Source organism: Drosophila virilis, chromosome 5 (assembly GCF_030788295.1).
Source record: "Drosophila virilis strain 15010-1051.87 chromosome 5, Dvir_AGI_RSII-ME, whole genome shotgun sequence".
Lineage (NCBI taxonomy): Eukaryota > Metazoa > Arthropoda > Insecta > Diptera > Drosophilidae > Drosophila > Drosophila virilis.
In genome coordinates, this window is record NC_091547.1 from 1836013 (window position 1) to 1851822 (window position 15810).

Consider the following 15810-nt stretch of genomic DNA (forward strand, 5'->3'; position numbering starts at 1 on the left):
TTTAATCATTTGGCCATGCAAAATAATTGACAGGCATTATACCATTTGTTTATTTTTGCTACTAATAATATAAAATATTATAAAAATTGCCGATGCTCGATGACTATTTGTGAAACGCACTCAATGCTCACAAAATATCTTTATTTATTTTCCTATATGATTTACTCAAGCCAAACAGGCAAAAGGACAAGACACGCAATGCATGCTCCGAATGGTTAGCTAAATATATTTCTTCGGCTTTTTGTTGATATTACAAATAATGTGCAGTAACTTTTATTTTTGCTCAATTTCGAGAATTATGTGCAGTTCTGGAGTAAGTCAGGACAGTTTAGGGATCGACAAAATATTTTTCATAAATTAATTCAAGAAAATATGTGTAGGCCGCAGTCGGCCACTTTTTGACAGCATTAAAGAATTCTCCATAAAATACTTGTTTCTTGAGCTAATCGTTTAGTCAATTGGCGCTGGCATTTCTATTTATTTAGTGTTATATTTAGAGACATTTGAGCTTAGCTATTGAGAACCATCAATCAACCCCGCAGAGCTGAGTTGAGAGCGTGATTAAACTTGCGATTTGCTTTGCTTTGCCATGCTAAATTAGGTTTTAATTAAACTCTTTTCTTGCTGGCTGGCTGTCTGGCTGTCTGGCCCGGGCTTCTCGGTCTTTGCTCAACTCGATTGTGTTTAATACGGCGTGTGATTGGAGCACATTTAACCCTTAATCGAGCCAAGAAATGTCTCTGTCAGAACCCTCGATACAAATTGCCGGCTGTCAGCGTGTGTAATCCAAATAAAATAATTGTCATCTATGCGCCACTTTCGGGCCATATGTTCAGGCTCACATCGTAAAGGAACGAAAAAAAACAAAGGAAGAGAAAAGGCAGCTGATGGACTCGCTGTGTTTTTGCAGTGTTAATGATGTGTCTGTGAGGTCGTGTCTATGTTTTGTGGTTGTTTAGCTCGTTAATCTGTTGTTTAATTTGCCGGCTTAACGCTTTTTGTTTTGGTTACGATCTGAGATAAGCTGAGCCTAAGCCGAGTAGCCGCCACTCCAAGTAGACCTCCCTCTCTCTCTCTCTCTCTCTCTCTCTCTCTCTGTCCCTCTCTCTAGATATTGTTACCCCCCTTGTGGTTGGGCAGATTAATTGCTTTGCCAAGAGTAACCGCAAATGACACAATTTCAATTTGATTTGAATTTTGTTTTTCGTGACGCAACTGCTCCATTACAATGTAAGCGAGTGGCAGGCAATATTGGCCATTTAAACAACAATCAAACAAGCCACAAAAATGCACACAATACAACAAATAAAAGCAACAACAGCAACACAATGCATCAAATGCAAAATCCAATCAAACTTTTTAAACAAACATTTAGCAAATCTATTACAATGCATGTCCCCAAAGCCGAACTCCCTTCTCCTTCTCCGCGCCCATCCACAAGCAGAGTCACAAAATGAACTCATCTAAACGAGAAATTGCCGAATATTGCCCCATTGGCTCACTGATTGACTGACTCTACACTCGAATCTGGGTTTGAGTTTTTGCTTCTTATTCGTTTTGACGTGCGCCCGGCCCGGCCACTAACAACTCAGTTCAGTTCAGTTCCATTCCATTTCATTTCGGGGCTTTCCATAGTTCAGTTACTTTTCTGCATTTGCTTGTAAAAGTAGTTTATTCGTATATATAGCTGCTTGTCTTGACTGACTGATTGACTGACTGCTTGCTGATCACACGCACAGCCCAAATCGTAAGACTTAGGAACCTAAAATTCAGTGTAGTTACCTTATGTAATGAAGGTGCACGTTAAGACGGGGTTTCGAAAAAAATTCCATTAGCGTACACATACACATGCATACATATGTACATGCATGCATATGTGAATGCATACATACATACATACACGTACTTACATACATACAAATATACATGTGTATATACATATATTTTGAGAACCGAGGAGAAGAGCACTTGGTAGAAATTCGTTTTATTGAAATTTCCAGCACAGCGTCAAATAAGCTTGGTCTTCGTTTGATATTAGCAAACATACATACAAATATTTATACATAAGTGCATACATACATATATATGCATGCATACCCTAACACACTTACTTATTGCTTTCGTACCAAACGCATTTAAGTATAAATACTTTGGAATATAAACTCTATACTTGCAAAATGAAAGAATCTAGGTATATATCTGTATCTTTCGGCTAAAGACTTGAAATTCAAAATATGTATTCGTATATAAAATATATAATATAAAATATGTATATCAGATGGATGACTGCTCTGATACTCTAAGGATCGTTCCCATAATTTATATCTGTTGATAAGTTTGACTGTGAGCGAGTATTGAGCAGTCGTGAGCACCCGTGTGCAACATGCTTACGAGCTTCTTTTTTCTGTGTGTGTGTGTGCACAAACTTAATCAAAACAAATTTCCACCTTCAACGAGTTGCACACCAAGCAATTTCCCAGCCCGAAACGATAACTAGAACTTCATGCAAACTAACCACAAATGTGATTACACACACACACACACACACACACACACACACACACACACACACACACACACACACACACACACACACACACACACACACACACACACACACACACACACACACACACACACACACACACACACACACACACACACACACACACACACACACACACACACACACACACACACACACACACACACACTCACATGCAGGCAGAACCTTTGTGCAGACCAAAAAATGTGCCCACTAAATCGAAAAAACGAGTTAAACTTGGGGACGCGCCCGGCTCATACACTGAGTGCTGCCAGGGGCGAGGGTCACGGGATCGAGTGGCTGGGGGAGGGAGTTGAGCAGTGGTATTCCTGGGCTGTGGCATAATTTGAATTCGTGTCAATTTGACAAAGTGACACATGAGGGCCGTACGCCATCTAGAAAAACGCGGATAAATCGCAGCGTCGCGGCGTTGCAAGAAATTTTTATGCGATTTTCGTTCATTACTTTTGTATTTCGTTTATATTTACTTGGTATTTCGGATTTGGTATATTTGTTTATTTATTTATGTGCATACATTTGTGTTGCCAGGCAGACAGAGATGGAGAGAGAGAGAGAGAGAGGGACGGAGGGAGAGGCAGAGCGAAAGTCAGTGTCGCCGCAAAGTTGCAACCGTTGCGGCACGATAATGTTTAGTCAATAAAAATGATTTGTCGTCTGAGGAAACGACTTCATGAAATTTGATATGTCCTCTGCCGTCATCTGACTGTCGCCTGCGGCCTTTGCTCGGAGCCCGGCCCCTAGCTACCCACAGTTTATGGCTTAGAATAACACATAAAACTATGCCACAAGGCAACTGTAGTCCAGTGTTCAGCTATGCAATTAGATGGCCATAAAAAGCAGATACTAAGCGTTGAACTAGCAAACGTGAGGTTACTGGCTCAAATTTTCAAATTTGAATTTTGTATGATTTGTTGTGAAAAAAGTAACAAATAGAAATTTAGGCGACCCACGCAACGCCGGGTAATATCTTTTAGCCCATAGATATGGTTATATAATGCCACTCGAACCCTTCAATTCTTGAATACTTCCCTAACCCTGCTTTTGGGCTTCAGTTGGGCGTCTTTTATGCTACACGGCTGTGAAAGGAATTTACGAGGCGCCCCGCCCGTTAATGTCGCAATTTGCCACCCGAAACGAATGGCTGCCAGACATGCATTCGCGGGCCGAGCATAAAGCAAAAGGCGCATATTCTCATAAAGTGCATAATTCCTTCAGCATAAATATGGGTAGCAAAGACCGCGAGCCTTGTCATTTGCATTGTCATTTCGCAATTGAGACATAAATTTTAATATGCACTGAAAGAAAGTTGCGCAAGTTTTGCTTTTGCTGCGAAAAAGTTACTCCTTTCGGGGCAGACAGTGGTTGAGTGGAAGGGTGAGTCTATGAATGTGATTTCAGATCTATGTGGGGAGTACTGAAAGGTACAAGAAATTAATAAAAGAGAATTTAAAGATATTTATACCGAATAATTGATTGACTGACTGGTGATCATTGTAGGTGCTTTGATAAGTGACTGATCATTGAAGTGAAAATGTATATGCCCTCGGGTGCAAGAACCAGAATAAATGAAGAAGTATTTTTGCAAATGGAATGATTGATTGAATCTATAAAAATAAATATCTTTCTTCTCACTGATTGACTGATTGACTGACTGACTTATGATCATTGATCAGTAAAGGCGAAAAGATACATGCTGGAATGTGCAAGAAATAGAATCTATGAGAATAAATATAAATCGATGTCTTCTCACTGATTGGCTGACTGACTGACTGATGAACAACGCACAGGCTTAGCTCTTAGTCCTATCAAGCTGCACTTTTTGACAGTTGTTTCATTTCTTAACGTAAATGACGACATCCACCCGCAAGCGTGGAGAATTGGTGGAAAACATGTTAATTCCTGCTCTGATTTAAGCTCATTTTCAAAAAACTATGTAAACACTTATTTGAGGCATGATTCACTGCTTTTGGGAAAATACACAACCCTTTCTTCTGCCAGCTGTTAAATTTCGTGAATAAACAAGTATGCAAAGCACTTGCAGGCCAATAAATCTGCTGCAAACATAAATCTATGTCGAGCTGACCAAAACATATTGGAGCAGAGCTAGGATCTGTCTGGAGAGGTGTCTGGATTGGGCGTTCTACACAAGTTGGCACAACTTAATTTCGTTAAAATAAATTGCGAACGGAAATTATTTAATTTCCGGCGCTCGCTGAGCAGACATGTTGATTGCACAATTAGCAAAGTCAGCTCGCAAATAAATCGGAGCTGGTATCAACTGGCTGTGGCCATAACTCACCTGTACACGCACTTCAGGCAGATTCACCTTCATGGCCAGCTCCTCGCGCGAATAGACGTCCGGATAGTGCGATTTCTCGAAGGCGCGCTCCAGCTCATGCAGCTGATATGTGGTGAAGGTGGTGCGATTGCGGCGATGCTTCTTCTTGGCACAGTTCTCGTCCTGGCCTGAATTGGGAGAGATTGGGATTGGGGAGAGATTGGGGGAGAGCATGAGCTGCAGTTGGAGCGAGGCTAACTGCAACTTACCCTCATCATCGCTGCCGGATGTGATTTTCTCGCCCTGCTCGCTGTTGTTGGTCTGGTTGAGATCCTCGCTGGAAGCGCAGCTGCCATTGACCAGGCTGTCGTTGTCCCCGTTCAGACGCTCCACATGTTCCACTTGGCTGTTGTTGTTGTTGTTGTTGCTGTTGTTGCTGCTGCGATATTCGTGTGGAAAGTGTTGTTGTTGTTGTTGTTGTTGTTGTTGCACCTCGTCCAGGCTGCGCGCCCTGATGCCATAATTGCCCAGCTGCTGTCCGTTGGCTAATTTCGGCTCATTATCATCACAGTAGGCAGAGGCGGAGGCTTTGCGCTTGCCGCTGCCGCTGCTGTTGTTGTTGCTGCTGCTGCTGCTGCTGCCCATGGGTCGGGGTGTGGGCGGTGAGGTTACATCGATGTTAATGTTGCCGTCGTGCTGCAGCTTTGCCGCATCATCCTCCTCGTCGTCCAGCTCGCTGGTCGAGGACATTGAACGCTCGTCGTAGTCGCGTGCTGCTGCCGCCTGCGCAACAGTTGCTGTTGTTGCCGTTGTTGTTGTTGCTGCGCCAGTTGATGCTGCGACATCCGGCAGAAAGTAGCTGCCAGCAGCGACGGCGGTGGCTGGCGACGATGACTTGGCATATTTGTTGTGCTGCTCCTGCGCATGCGCAGCCAGCGCCGCCAAGTGCTGCTGATGGCTGCCATAGGCGCCGGGGGGAGGCGGCGCAGGCCCCGGCCCTGCCACCGGCACCGGCGCGGACACCTGCGACGGCTGCAATTGATTGGCCTCGACCATTTGGTGCATCGAGTTGAGGTAATTGCCCGCCGCGTCCTCCTGCTGCTGCCCAAAGCTGTGAGCTAGATGATGGCTGTGACTGTTGTGTCCGTGGCCAAATCCGAAGGCATTGTGGTAGCCAAATGGGGCGTGCGGAGCGCCAGCCATGGCGCCGTGATGCTGCTGCTGCTGATGATGATGATGATGCGGTGGCGGCGGCTGCTGCGACGGCTGCTGCGACGGCGGTGGCGCCGGTGGTGTTGGCGGGCCGTAGCTGAGCCCATTCTTGGCGTGCTGCTGCAGCATGTTGGCCATGTGATTATCCATATGGCGCAGCTGCGCCAGCGACATGTTGCAGCGCAGATCGGTGGCATCGTCCTCGGCCATGGAACCATCACCATCACCTGCAAGCAGTAGACGAAGCACAAATGTAAATAGAGCATACAGGGCATAAATCATACAGAGCATTATATTACAGGGTATTAAATTGCCTATTGGTCTTCAAAACTGAAACAAGAAAAGTAGAGTTTGGCGCAGGTTCGAGCTGTTTTCTCCTTTCGATTCGATGAGTCGCTTGCTAGACTCTAACTGGTCACACTTAGTAAATCCATCATCGTTTTATGTAACAGGCACTGGTTCCGGGTCACGGGAATATAATTAAATCATGATGTACACAGTGTCCTCGACAGTGCTCGGTTACCTTGTAACATAATCTACCATTTGCTTGGCGCTTGATTAGATTTTAATTAGCCTTTGAGGGCTGGCGGACAGTTGGCCAAGTCATAAAGCTGTCGCTGCCCATGTGGTTAAAAGCCTGACGCGCGGTAATAACAATGTGTTATTTAATTTTGGGTTGCAATCAAACAGCCAAACAGCCAAACAGCCACCCATCCAGAGCCTGGCACAAGCTCCCACACCTGTTGGGCAGCCCATTAATAAACGGCATTCAATTAGTCGCCGCGTATTTACAATGTGAGGCAATAAAAATTCCCAGAAATTCCCAAATGCCGAAGGCCAAAGCTGTACCGACGGGTATAAACTACAGCGAGCGAACTGAATTGAATGGGGTGGGAAAAGTCGCTGGTTCTAATGGGCGTTCTGGTTGCCGCTAGCGCACATATCACGTGACATGCAAGGAAGTCATTAGTTTGTCGCCGACTCGAGATGGGGCAAGGTGCGAGCGGGGGGACAACTGTTTGCACTGACTTTTGCAGTTGGTTTGTGTAAGCAAATTCAATTTCTGTGTTAAATTGGGTTTTCAAAACTGTTGGCGGCGTCAGAAATCCAATTACCCACTCAGCTGCCCTCAAATACCTATAATTATTCGATAGTCTTTTGTGTAATTGCTTTCTGATGTACTTATAAAGTATATACCAATTTAATTTGCATTTGACTGTCTAGGCTGTTTGGTTCGACTACATAAGCGCAGCTCTGATGATTGTCTAATGTAATTACTTCAATAATTGGCATTCATTTGGACTATTGATTTTCAGTCGTTTCTCAGCACAGTTTCCACCAACTAATTGGGTCAAATGTTTGGCTAATTACCTGAAAATCGGCAGCCAAAAAAAAAAAAAAAAATGCCCTGAATTAACCTCCGTTGCTTTTTGAGCAATCAAACGAAATTTACACGCACCGCATGCGTTTTATTTTGAGCCACTGTGGCGTTAATGAAATTAACAAAAACTGTTCGAAAGAAATTAAAAATCAAATCCGAAAGAGAGAATCCGAAAAAAAATAAAATAAAATGCGGTAGCACAAAAGGCCAACACGCACAACAACAACAACAACAATAATAATAAAAAATAATAATAATACACATGTAATAATAGAAAACAGCATTTACAAAAGGCGTGAACGCCACATGAGGTGCCACGCAGCGCCAGTAGCCGCAATCTCAGACCCGGAGCCATGTCCATGTCCGGACCCGAGCACCGAGCACCGAGCACCAAGGGAACCACCATGGGCCACACGGAGTGCGTGTGTTAATTGCGTGAGCTTGAGACCAAAAAAAAAAAGACCAACACAAATTCGAGCTGAATGAATGACGATCCACACACGCACACTGAGTATTCAAAGCCCGAGCTGTAAATATGACTAAATTTGCGTAAAGTTTAGTTCACACGTGCCAGTTATTCGCGTGAGAATATGGCACCAAGTCCGGAATAGGGTTTTTTAATTGCATTATAGTCGAGTATTGCGTGGCCCTTATGAAACATAGTCCAGCATTAGCTTAACCTTCGCTTTGCTCATTTTGGTGCAAATCTATCGAATGCTTTCGCTCGATCGGTTCGAGTTGTAAGTACAAATTGATATTCGGGATTTCTTTGCTTTTTCTTTCGTTTAAGCATCAATGCCAAACAAACAGTATTCACTATTCAGTATTCTGTATTCATTCAGTATTCGTCTCGAGCAAATTGCCTGATCGACAGTTCAATTAAGAAATGATTTTTGATTTTGTTGCTGCTTCCTGCGTTGGCTCTTGGCCATTAGCTGTGGCAATTAAAGTTGGCAGCTGGAAATTTCGGCTTGTTAACAATTTAACTATGAATACAAAATAGAAAAACAGAAAAACAAAATAAAAAAAAAAAAACAAAGCGAAGCAAAGTTGAAATGTTAAAAGGTTCAAATTAAGCCAGCTACTGACAAGAGGTTTAAGCTGCAGTTGTCCGCCTTCTCTAATTGAGCGTGGCTCAAGCAGATGCTGTACTGTACAGTGAGGATTGGGCCTAGCCAACATAGTTTGCTCCAATTTGCGGCAATGCGAGCGTTTACTGTGCCAAAGCCTGCCCTGGGTCCAAATTGACGTTAATCGCGTCAAGCGAATGATTTGACAGTTTCTCACAAGAGCAATAAGTTGGCCATTAGGCGGCGGCCTAATTGAAATGTTATTAGCCCCACATTTTTGGAAAGTCATTGGCAACAGGTCTCTACCTGTGGCTAAAGGCTAACAAAAGGAAATGCACAAAATGTTTGGCATCTTCCGGCGCAGGCGCAGCTCTGATACACGAGATATCGGGCTCATATCAAAAAATCAAACAAGCCATAAACAAAACTGTCAATCAAATTCGTGTTAAAGTGAAGTGGAGTGCCTCGCTTCTTCTTCTTGTTGTTGTTGTTGTTTCTGTTGTTGTAACTGTGGCAACAAAGCGGCTAATAAGCCGCAACAGCAATGGGGAACGGACAACGGGCAGCGGGCAACATGCAACGCCGACGCGCGTTTAGCTCGCTTCGGACACGCATTAAGATCATTAAAGTGACTTAATGCTCAATTTAATGCCGCATCAGCTGAATGTGTGTGTGTGCGTGAGTGTGTGTGTGCTTGTGTGTGTATGAATCGATCCACAGCTGAGCTACTTGGCCCTTGTTGTTGTTGTTGTTGTTGCTGTTTATCTTGAATCTAAATGCGGCGATGTAGCCTCCACTTAGCACAGTGCTGTTCATTCAGCTATATTCCAGCCAAATTTGGCTGCTTTCATAGCTTTACTGCCGCAAACAGTTGGTATTTTTAGACAGTTTGCTTTTTTTAAGCAGAGTTAGCTATTTTTAGCCATTTTCATATCCTTGTAGAGGCGGTTAAAGATTTGTTACGATATGCGTGAAGCGCAGAAGGACATTTTTTATTTATGCTGTTTATGCATCTATTATCTTGAGAATCTTATCAAGATTTGTATTTAATGTATTTGGTAAATCTTCGGCGTGCCGTAGATACTCGTTCCTTCTTCTTCTTCTTTAAAATTGCATTCAGCTAGCTTTTTGATGCGGCATTTGCCAACACTGGCACGTTTGCAGTGCGTGTTGCACTTGTGCAGCCAATGCTTTTATGCGTTTAATGAGCACCTCTCTCTCTCACTCTCTCCCTCTCCCTATTTCTCTCTCTCTCTCTCTTTCTGGCTGTGACGCCACCGCAGCGCGCTGTCAGTTTAAATGCTTTTTGACAGCTTGCGTCTAGCCGCGTTTCAATTATGGTTAAGACTCTGAGTTTCAGTCCGGTTTACAGTTGTTCGCTTTATGCCTGTTAACCCCCTCCACCCCCCTCCAACATCCCCTCGGCACTTGCCACTGCCAACGCCCGAACCCCTTTATTAGCCAGCTTATTTGCTGGCTTCTAATTAATTTGCGGCCATTTAACCTGCGCTTTTGTCGTTGCGTTTTTATTTTTTTTTTTGCACAACACCATCTTGTTTGCGCAACTCGTTTTTTTGCTATTTCTTCTTCTTCTTCTGGCTGCTGCTGTCAGTCGGGCTTGCGAGACGCCTCTCCTCTGGCGTGGCATCTTCGGTGGCAGCAACTTTGACGCAATGCTTTAATTAAATTAATTGCAAACGTCTTTAATTGATTTCACCTTCGTCGTGTCTGCGCCTTTGGCACTCTTTAAAACAGCGAAGTGACGAGCAGGAAATGCTTAACAATAGCTTGTATATTGCATCAAATCAGACTCTATTAAATTAAGTGAATTTCATTTAAATAAATTAACGACTTGGTTTAACTTGCATACAAATATGTTGATTAATAATAAAATTGCTGATCAGATTGATAAAATTATTAATTTGCTTATTTAAATATTCGAAGGCTGATCGAGGGAGGAGGTAGAGCAAAGGCGTGTTAGCTCAAAAGTTATTTTGAAAAACAGAAACTAAGGCTTATGACTTATGATATAGAGGTCCAAGCTGACTTATTCTGACCTATGTACTGCCTGCCGCTAAAAGAGGGACTTATGCAAAATTGCATGAAGCTAGCTTTTAGAACAAGCGACAAGCTTTCATTAAGACAGATAGATGGTTAGACGACTGCCCCATTCAAATACCTAAGACTAGCTTCTATACGCTTACAGAGGGTATTTATTCTTGATCAGAGATTTAAGCCGTATCGATATAGTTCCCGCTGTCTATTGTTATGCAAATGAGTCCCTTAGCTTAGAAGCTAACTTGAAGAATCCAGGCATAGGTCGTTGTTTACCATCCTTTACCAGCTTGCCAGCTATTAACTCGCCAACGCCTCGTATACCAGAAAGGAAATAACTGCTTTGAGGTGAAAAGAAACTCCCATTTTTCACAACTCGCAAGTTTTGGGTAGATATTTTGCTAACTGGGCGTGCGACAATCGCTTGTTTGCAATCAGAGCACAAAAATGAAATACATTTTTAACGACGTGCTAAAATAAAAAGGAGGGCTAAAGAAGGGGCATTGGGCGGCCATTTAAGCCCAGTTTTGAAAGCGGGTGCACAGCGGCGACTGGCACCGCCATAAATCCAACTATAATCCAGTTAAAAAGCCTTCAAACTAACGACTGCCAAATATATAATAAAAGTTTTAAATTGGCCCAAGACGCGGAGGCCAATACGCCCACGCTGCTAACTGGAGTTCTAATCCCGTTTTGGCCATGTAAACGATTACCGTTGACTGATTTCCCTTATCAGCTGTCGTGCATCGCATCGCGGCGCTAAAGTGCAGCCCCAGACGCCAGTTGCCAGTTGCACGGCTAGTGCGGGGGTGGTGCAGGAGAGAGAGGGGAGGGGGTGCTTTACTGACTCGGTAGCAGTTAGAACAAGTCTGACGACTTTCAGGCCACGCGATAGGCGGGCTAAGAAAGAAACAAGCTGGAGTTGTTTAGTGGGCAGTGCACGACCAGGAAATACCCTAAGGCCAAGCTTACATATAAAAAAATGCTGCTGCTATGCTTCTTCTTCCTGTTAGCCCCATACAATGGAAAAATCATTCCTGATTCACTTCGGTGCTTATTGTCCGATCTTAATAAAATGTTTAGAGTTCAAATAAATGGCATATTAAACGGTGTAAATGCATGCGTTAAAAATTGGCCAATTTTTTGAAATTTTTAAAAATGGAAGGAGGTATTCAATAAGTGGAATATACCTTAGCTGCGAATGCTATACGAGAGCCTACATATCAAGGTTGGCTACATCTACCTCTTAGAGTCTTCGAGCTAAGCTTGAAAGGCCATTTATTGAAATCGATATTTATCGATATTACGAAAATGGGAGAAGATGGCTAGAACTTATATGCTCTATGGCCTGCTTCTGCCTGTTATACCCCTTTTAGTCAATTCTCAATGAGCATCAGAAAATAAAACAAATGCTAATATAATTTTGCGATTGTGTTTGTTGATTTCGCACAGCGCTGCACTGTAATTGAAATCGATTTGCATTGCGCTTATCGCTCATCGTTTATCGCATTCCGATTACAGTTGGCACTTATACAACACTGTTCTTGACATTGCTGGGCTAATGCGTTAATAATAGCCACACACACACACTCATATATACACTTGATTTATGGCCTAGAAACGAATTGCTTTGTAGCACTTACCATCGCTGCCCTCGGCTGCTGCCTGCAGCTGGGCCTGTGCCTGGCCATTGCGATTCTTGAGTCCCAGAATGGCGTCGATTGTGTGGCGGGGCGTCAGCGTCTGACCGCCAGCGCCGAATTTGCGTGCATTGTCCTTGAGCGACATTTCGCTGTCTGCAAAAAGAGTTGAGCGAAGCGGTTGGTTAGCGGGGGCGGCTTAGCTGATCTGAACAGGCCTGGCATGGGCTGCATGCATGAGAATTAAAAGCCTGTTTGCCAACAGTTTGGAAAGTCAATTAGGCGCACGACAGCAGCGACAGCGACAGCGGCAGCGACAGCGGCAGCTACACTCAGAGAAAAACGCAAGCAAGCTTCCTTTCATAAATGCAAGACTTAAATATTGTAATACTATGAAGTTAGCTCTCCGCGAATTATTGAAAATAGTATTGTGTGCTTATCTGATTTTAACTAAAATCAAGAATGATTCTTACTTAATTCAGGCATATTCATGAGGATAATGTGCTTTAAGTTTGATTAATTCTAGAGCTTATGTATATTAGAATTTACAAGGTGTTTTTCTCTGAGTGTATGCAAATTTTGTCAGTTATTTTGAAAGTATTAAAATGCTGTACACACACACACACACACACACACAGGGGACACAACTTTATTTACAGTTTTAACGAGCTAAAAACTGTAATTGCAACTAAGCGACATATTGCTCGCCATGTGTGTGTGTGTGTGCGTCTAATGAGCGTTTGTCATGCCAAGAGCCGCAGAAAAGTAGGCAACAGTTTTTTTCTAAACATTTTTCTAGCTCCTGCTGTCGATAATTTAATTGATGCATTTTTAACGAACTTAAAACGTCAACTGGAAATGTTTCAGAGCCTTTGTTTAAGCCTTGAATCTGGCCGATCGCATGCCTTGGCAATTAGTTTATAATTAGGAAATTATTTTAAATGCCCAGCCCGGGCGCATGTTAATAAACGAAACGAAAAACGCGGCCTCAAAATGCAAAACATGTCTGTGAACACGCCACACGTTGAAGAACAGTGCTCGCTGTCAATATGCCGCTGCCTTCATGTTCAGCGACAATTTGTGTTAATTAAATCGGTAATCAGTAAATGGCGAACGCTTTCCGGGAACTAACTAACTAACTAACCGACTTACCCTCTGTGATCACAGTGTTGTTGTTGTTGTTGCCGCCCAGCTGGGCGTAGTGCTCCTGGAACTGTTCCAGATTCTTGAACTTCTCGACAATTAGCTGCAAATTCTTAGCATCCCGCACATTGCCCAGCAAATGGCGCAAGTGCTCCAGCTGCTTGGGCGCCAGCTGCTTCTGGCTGCCACCGCTCTGCTGCACCAGCTGCTCGAAGATGTGCTGGAACGTTTGCTTGTGCTGCAGCTGCTGCTCCAGGCTGGCCGCAGTCAGTAGATGGCCGCTGCTCGGCGGCGAGAGCGGGGCGCCGGCAGCATCCACAGCGGGCATGGCTGGCGGCGTCACGGCCGTGGTCTTAATATCCATAGTTATAAACTTTAGTTTATTTTTTCTCTTAATTTCTTTTTTATTTATTTATTGTTTAATCACACACACACACACGCACACACAAGCACAAATTGAGTAAAGTTTAGCGACGGCTTTCGACACTTTCGACGCGACTTTCGTGCTGCCACAATCTGCAACTGGCATCAATAAATGTATCTTTCAACTATAGTATCTGAATATTTGATATTCGCACCGAACTGAGCCGCAACCGTTGCGCACCGTGCCAAGGCAGAGTTGGCAATAAACAACTCGCTTCGGCCAACAGACGCTGCCAGCTCGCAATCGAATTGGAAACCGGTTGTGTGTGTGTGTGTCTCTGTGCTTGTTTAGGGGCGGAGCTAAGGCAGGATTCAAGAGCAATAACTGCCCGAGAGAGCGAGAGAGAGAGAGAGCGGGAGAGAGCGCGTGCGCTGCTTTTCGGGTTGCGGGTTGTTGCAGAGCCCAAAAACGGTGTCTGTCTGTTTTTTGGTCTGCGAGCAGCACGCGTGCTGTGGCCCATTGTTGTGCGTTGAGTGTGTGTATGCGTGTGTGTTGAAAGTGTTGCCTTTGAGCGGCAACAACTTTTGTTTGCCAGCTGCTTTGTTCAGCTTTGGCATGCCGTGCAACTAATACACAACGGACACTCACAATATGCAACAAATTATGAGCACAACTTGGCACCGAACTGGTCAAAGATGGCCAACAACTGATAGCGGCTAGAAGGGAATGCCCCCCTCTGCTACGCCTCTGCATTGATAAGTGGATTTTGTTTAATATCCTGCTATTGTTAGCAATCGGGCGATCGGCAGGAAATCAACTGATAGAACTGAAAGAAACGGCAAAAATATATGCATATTTATTTTTGCCCAGTTACTCAGCTCGTTTAGTAAATTATTTTCATAATGAAGCAGCCATTAGATACTCAAATAAAGGGTATTTAAAATTGGTAAAGATTAGAGTTAAAATATATATATATATATAAAATATATAATAAAATATAGCAAAATAATTGTCTAATTCATCTTAATCTAATTAAGTTGAATCTGTGGCAATAAATAGTTGTAATACTATAAATAAAATTTAATTCAGTTAATCATATTCCAATTCAAGCTCTTTTGCTTAACATTTACATTTGGCTGAGCTGTGAAGTTGTGAGCCCTGTCTTAACATTTCGATTGCATTCCCATTTTCATACCTGTTGGCATGAGTTGCGGTTTTACAGTTCAGCTCAGCTCAACTCGATTCAATTCAATTCAATTCCGTTCACTCGACTCATTCGCTCGTTTACGCTATCTTCCATTACACGTTAAATGAAAATGTCAGACAGACAGACAGACCGACAGACGGACGGACAGAGGGACGGAGGGACATAGAGGGGCAGACAAGAAGCCAGCAGAGGCAGTCAGCCTGTTATCCTGGGCTGTCAGGGGTTTCCTTTAGCCAGCGATTCGATTTGTGCCAACTAATGAGCTCTTAATGTGCGTTTATTCTTACGCATAACGAGCTTGCCAAACGTAATTATGTGCTGCTAGTGTGTGCGTGTGTGTGTGTGTGACTGTGAGAGCAATGTGCTCTGTGTTTGTGTGTGTGAGAGGCTGAGTCTGCCATGTTGGCGCGCTGCTTAATTGAAGTGGAGCGAATGGCTCGGTGGGCGTGTGGCTATAGCTGTCCTTATACATGTACCCTCCGCGTGTGTGTGTGTGTGTATGTGTGCTTGTGTTGGTGTGTGTGTGTGCAGCAGCCACCTTGCGTCACAGTCAGTGTTGTCAACTGTAGCATTAAAAAAGTAGCTGAAACCAGTGTTAAAAATAGTCTAGTGTAAATTAGAATGCTAAGCAGTAGTGTTGCCAAGTGTCACCTACAAAAATTAACTACATCCAGAGTTGGAAATGTTACAGAATAATTAAATAAGCTTGCTATGCATCAGTGTTGCGTAATGTGGCACTAAAAAAGTAGCTAAAAACAGTGTTAATGGTAGCTTAGGCATATAGCTAAATTAACTTGCTAAGCACCAGTGCTGCCAAGTGTCGCTTCAAGAAAAGTAGCTGAATCGAGTGTTTAGACGAGCTAACATGGATGTAACAAAAAACCGGCTTAAACC

General features: G+C 43.5%; 1 protein-coding gene across 3 annotated transcripts in view; it reads right to left on the minus strand.

Annotated features, from left to right (window-relative positions):
* Positions 1-15810, minus strand: part of Rx (Retinal Homeobox) — a 59644-nt gene that overhangs the window by 12532 nt on the left and 31302 nt on the right. The window contains exons 3-6 of one of the 3 annotated variants that reach the window (XM_032435932.2): positions 13355-13697; positions 12206-12358; positions 5114-6283; positions 4866-5032 (exon numbers count right to left, since the gene is read on the minus strand). In XM_032435932.2, the coding sequence (XP_032291823.1) occupies positions 4866-5032; positions 5114-6283; positions 12206-12358; positions 13355-13697 (1833 nt within the window). Of the gene's footprint in view, positions 1-4865; positions 5033-5113; positions 6284-12205; positions 12359-13354; positions 14536-15810 lie in introns of all 3 variants that reach the window. The other 2 variants (XM_070209620.1, XM_070209621.1) reach the window with 2 other exon arrangements.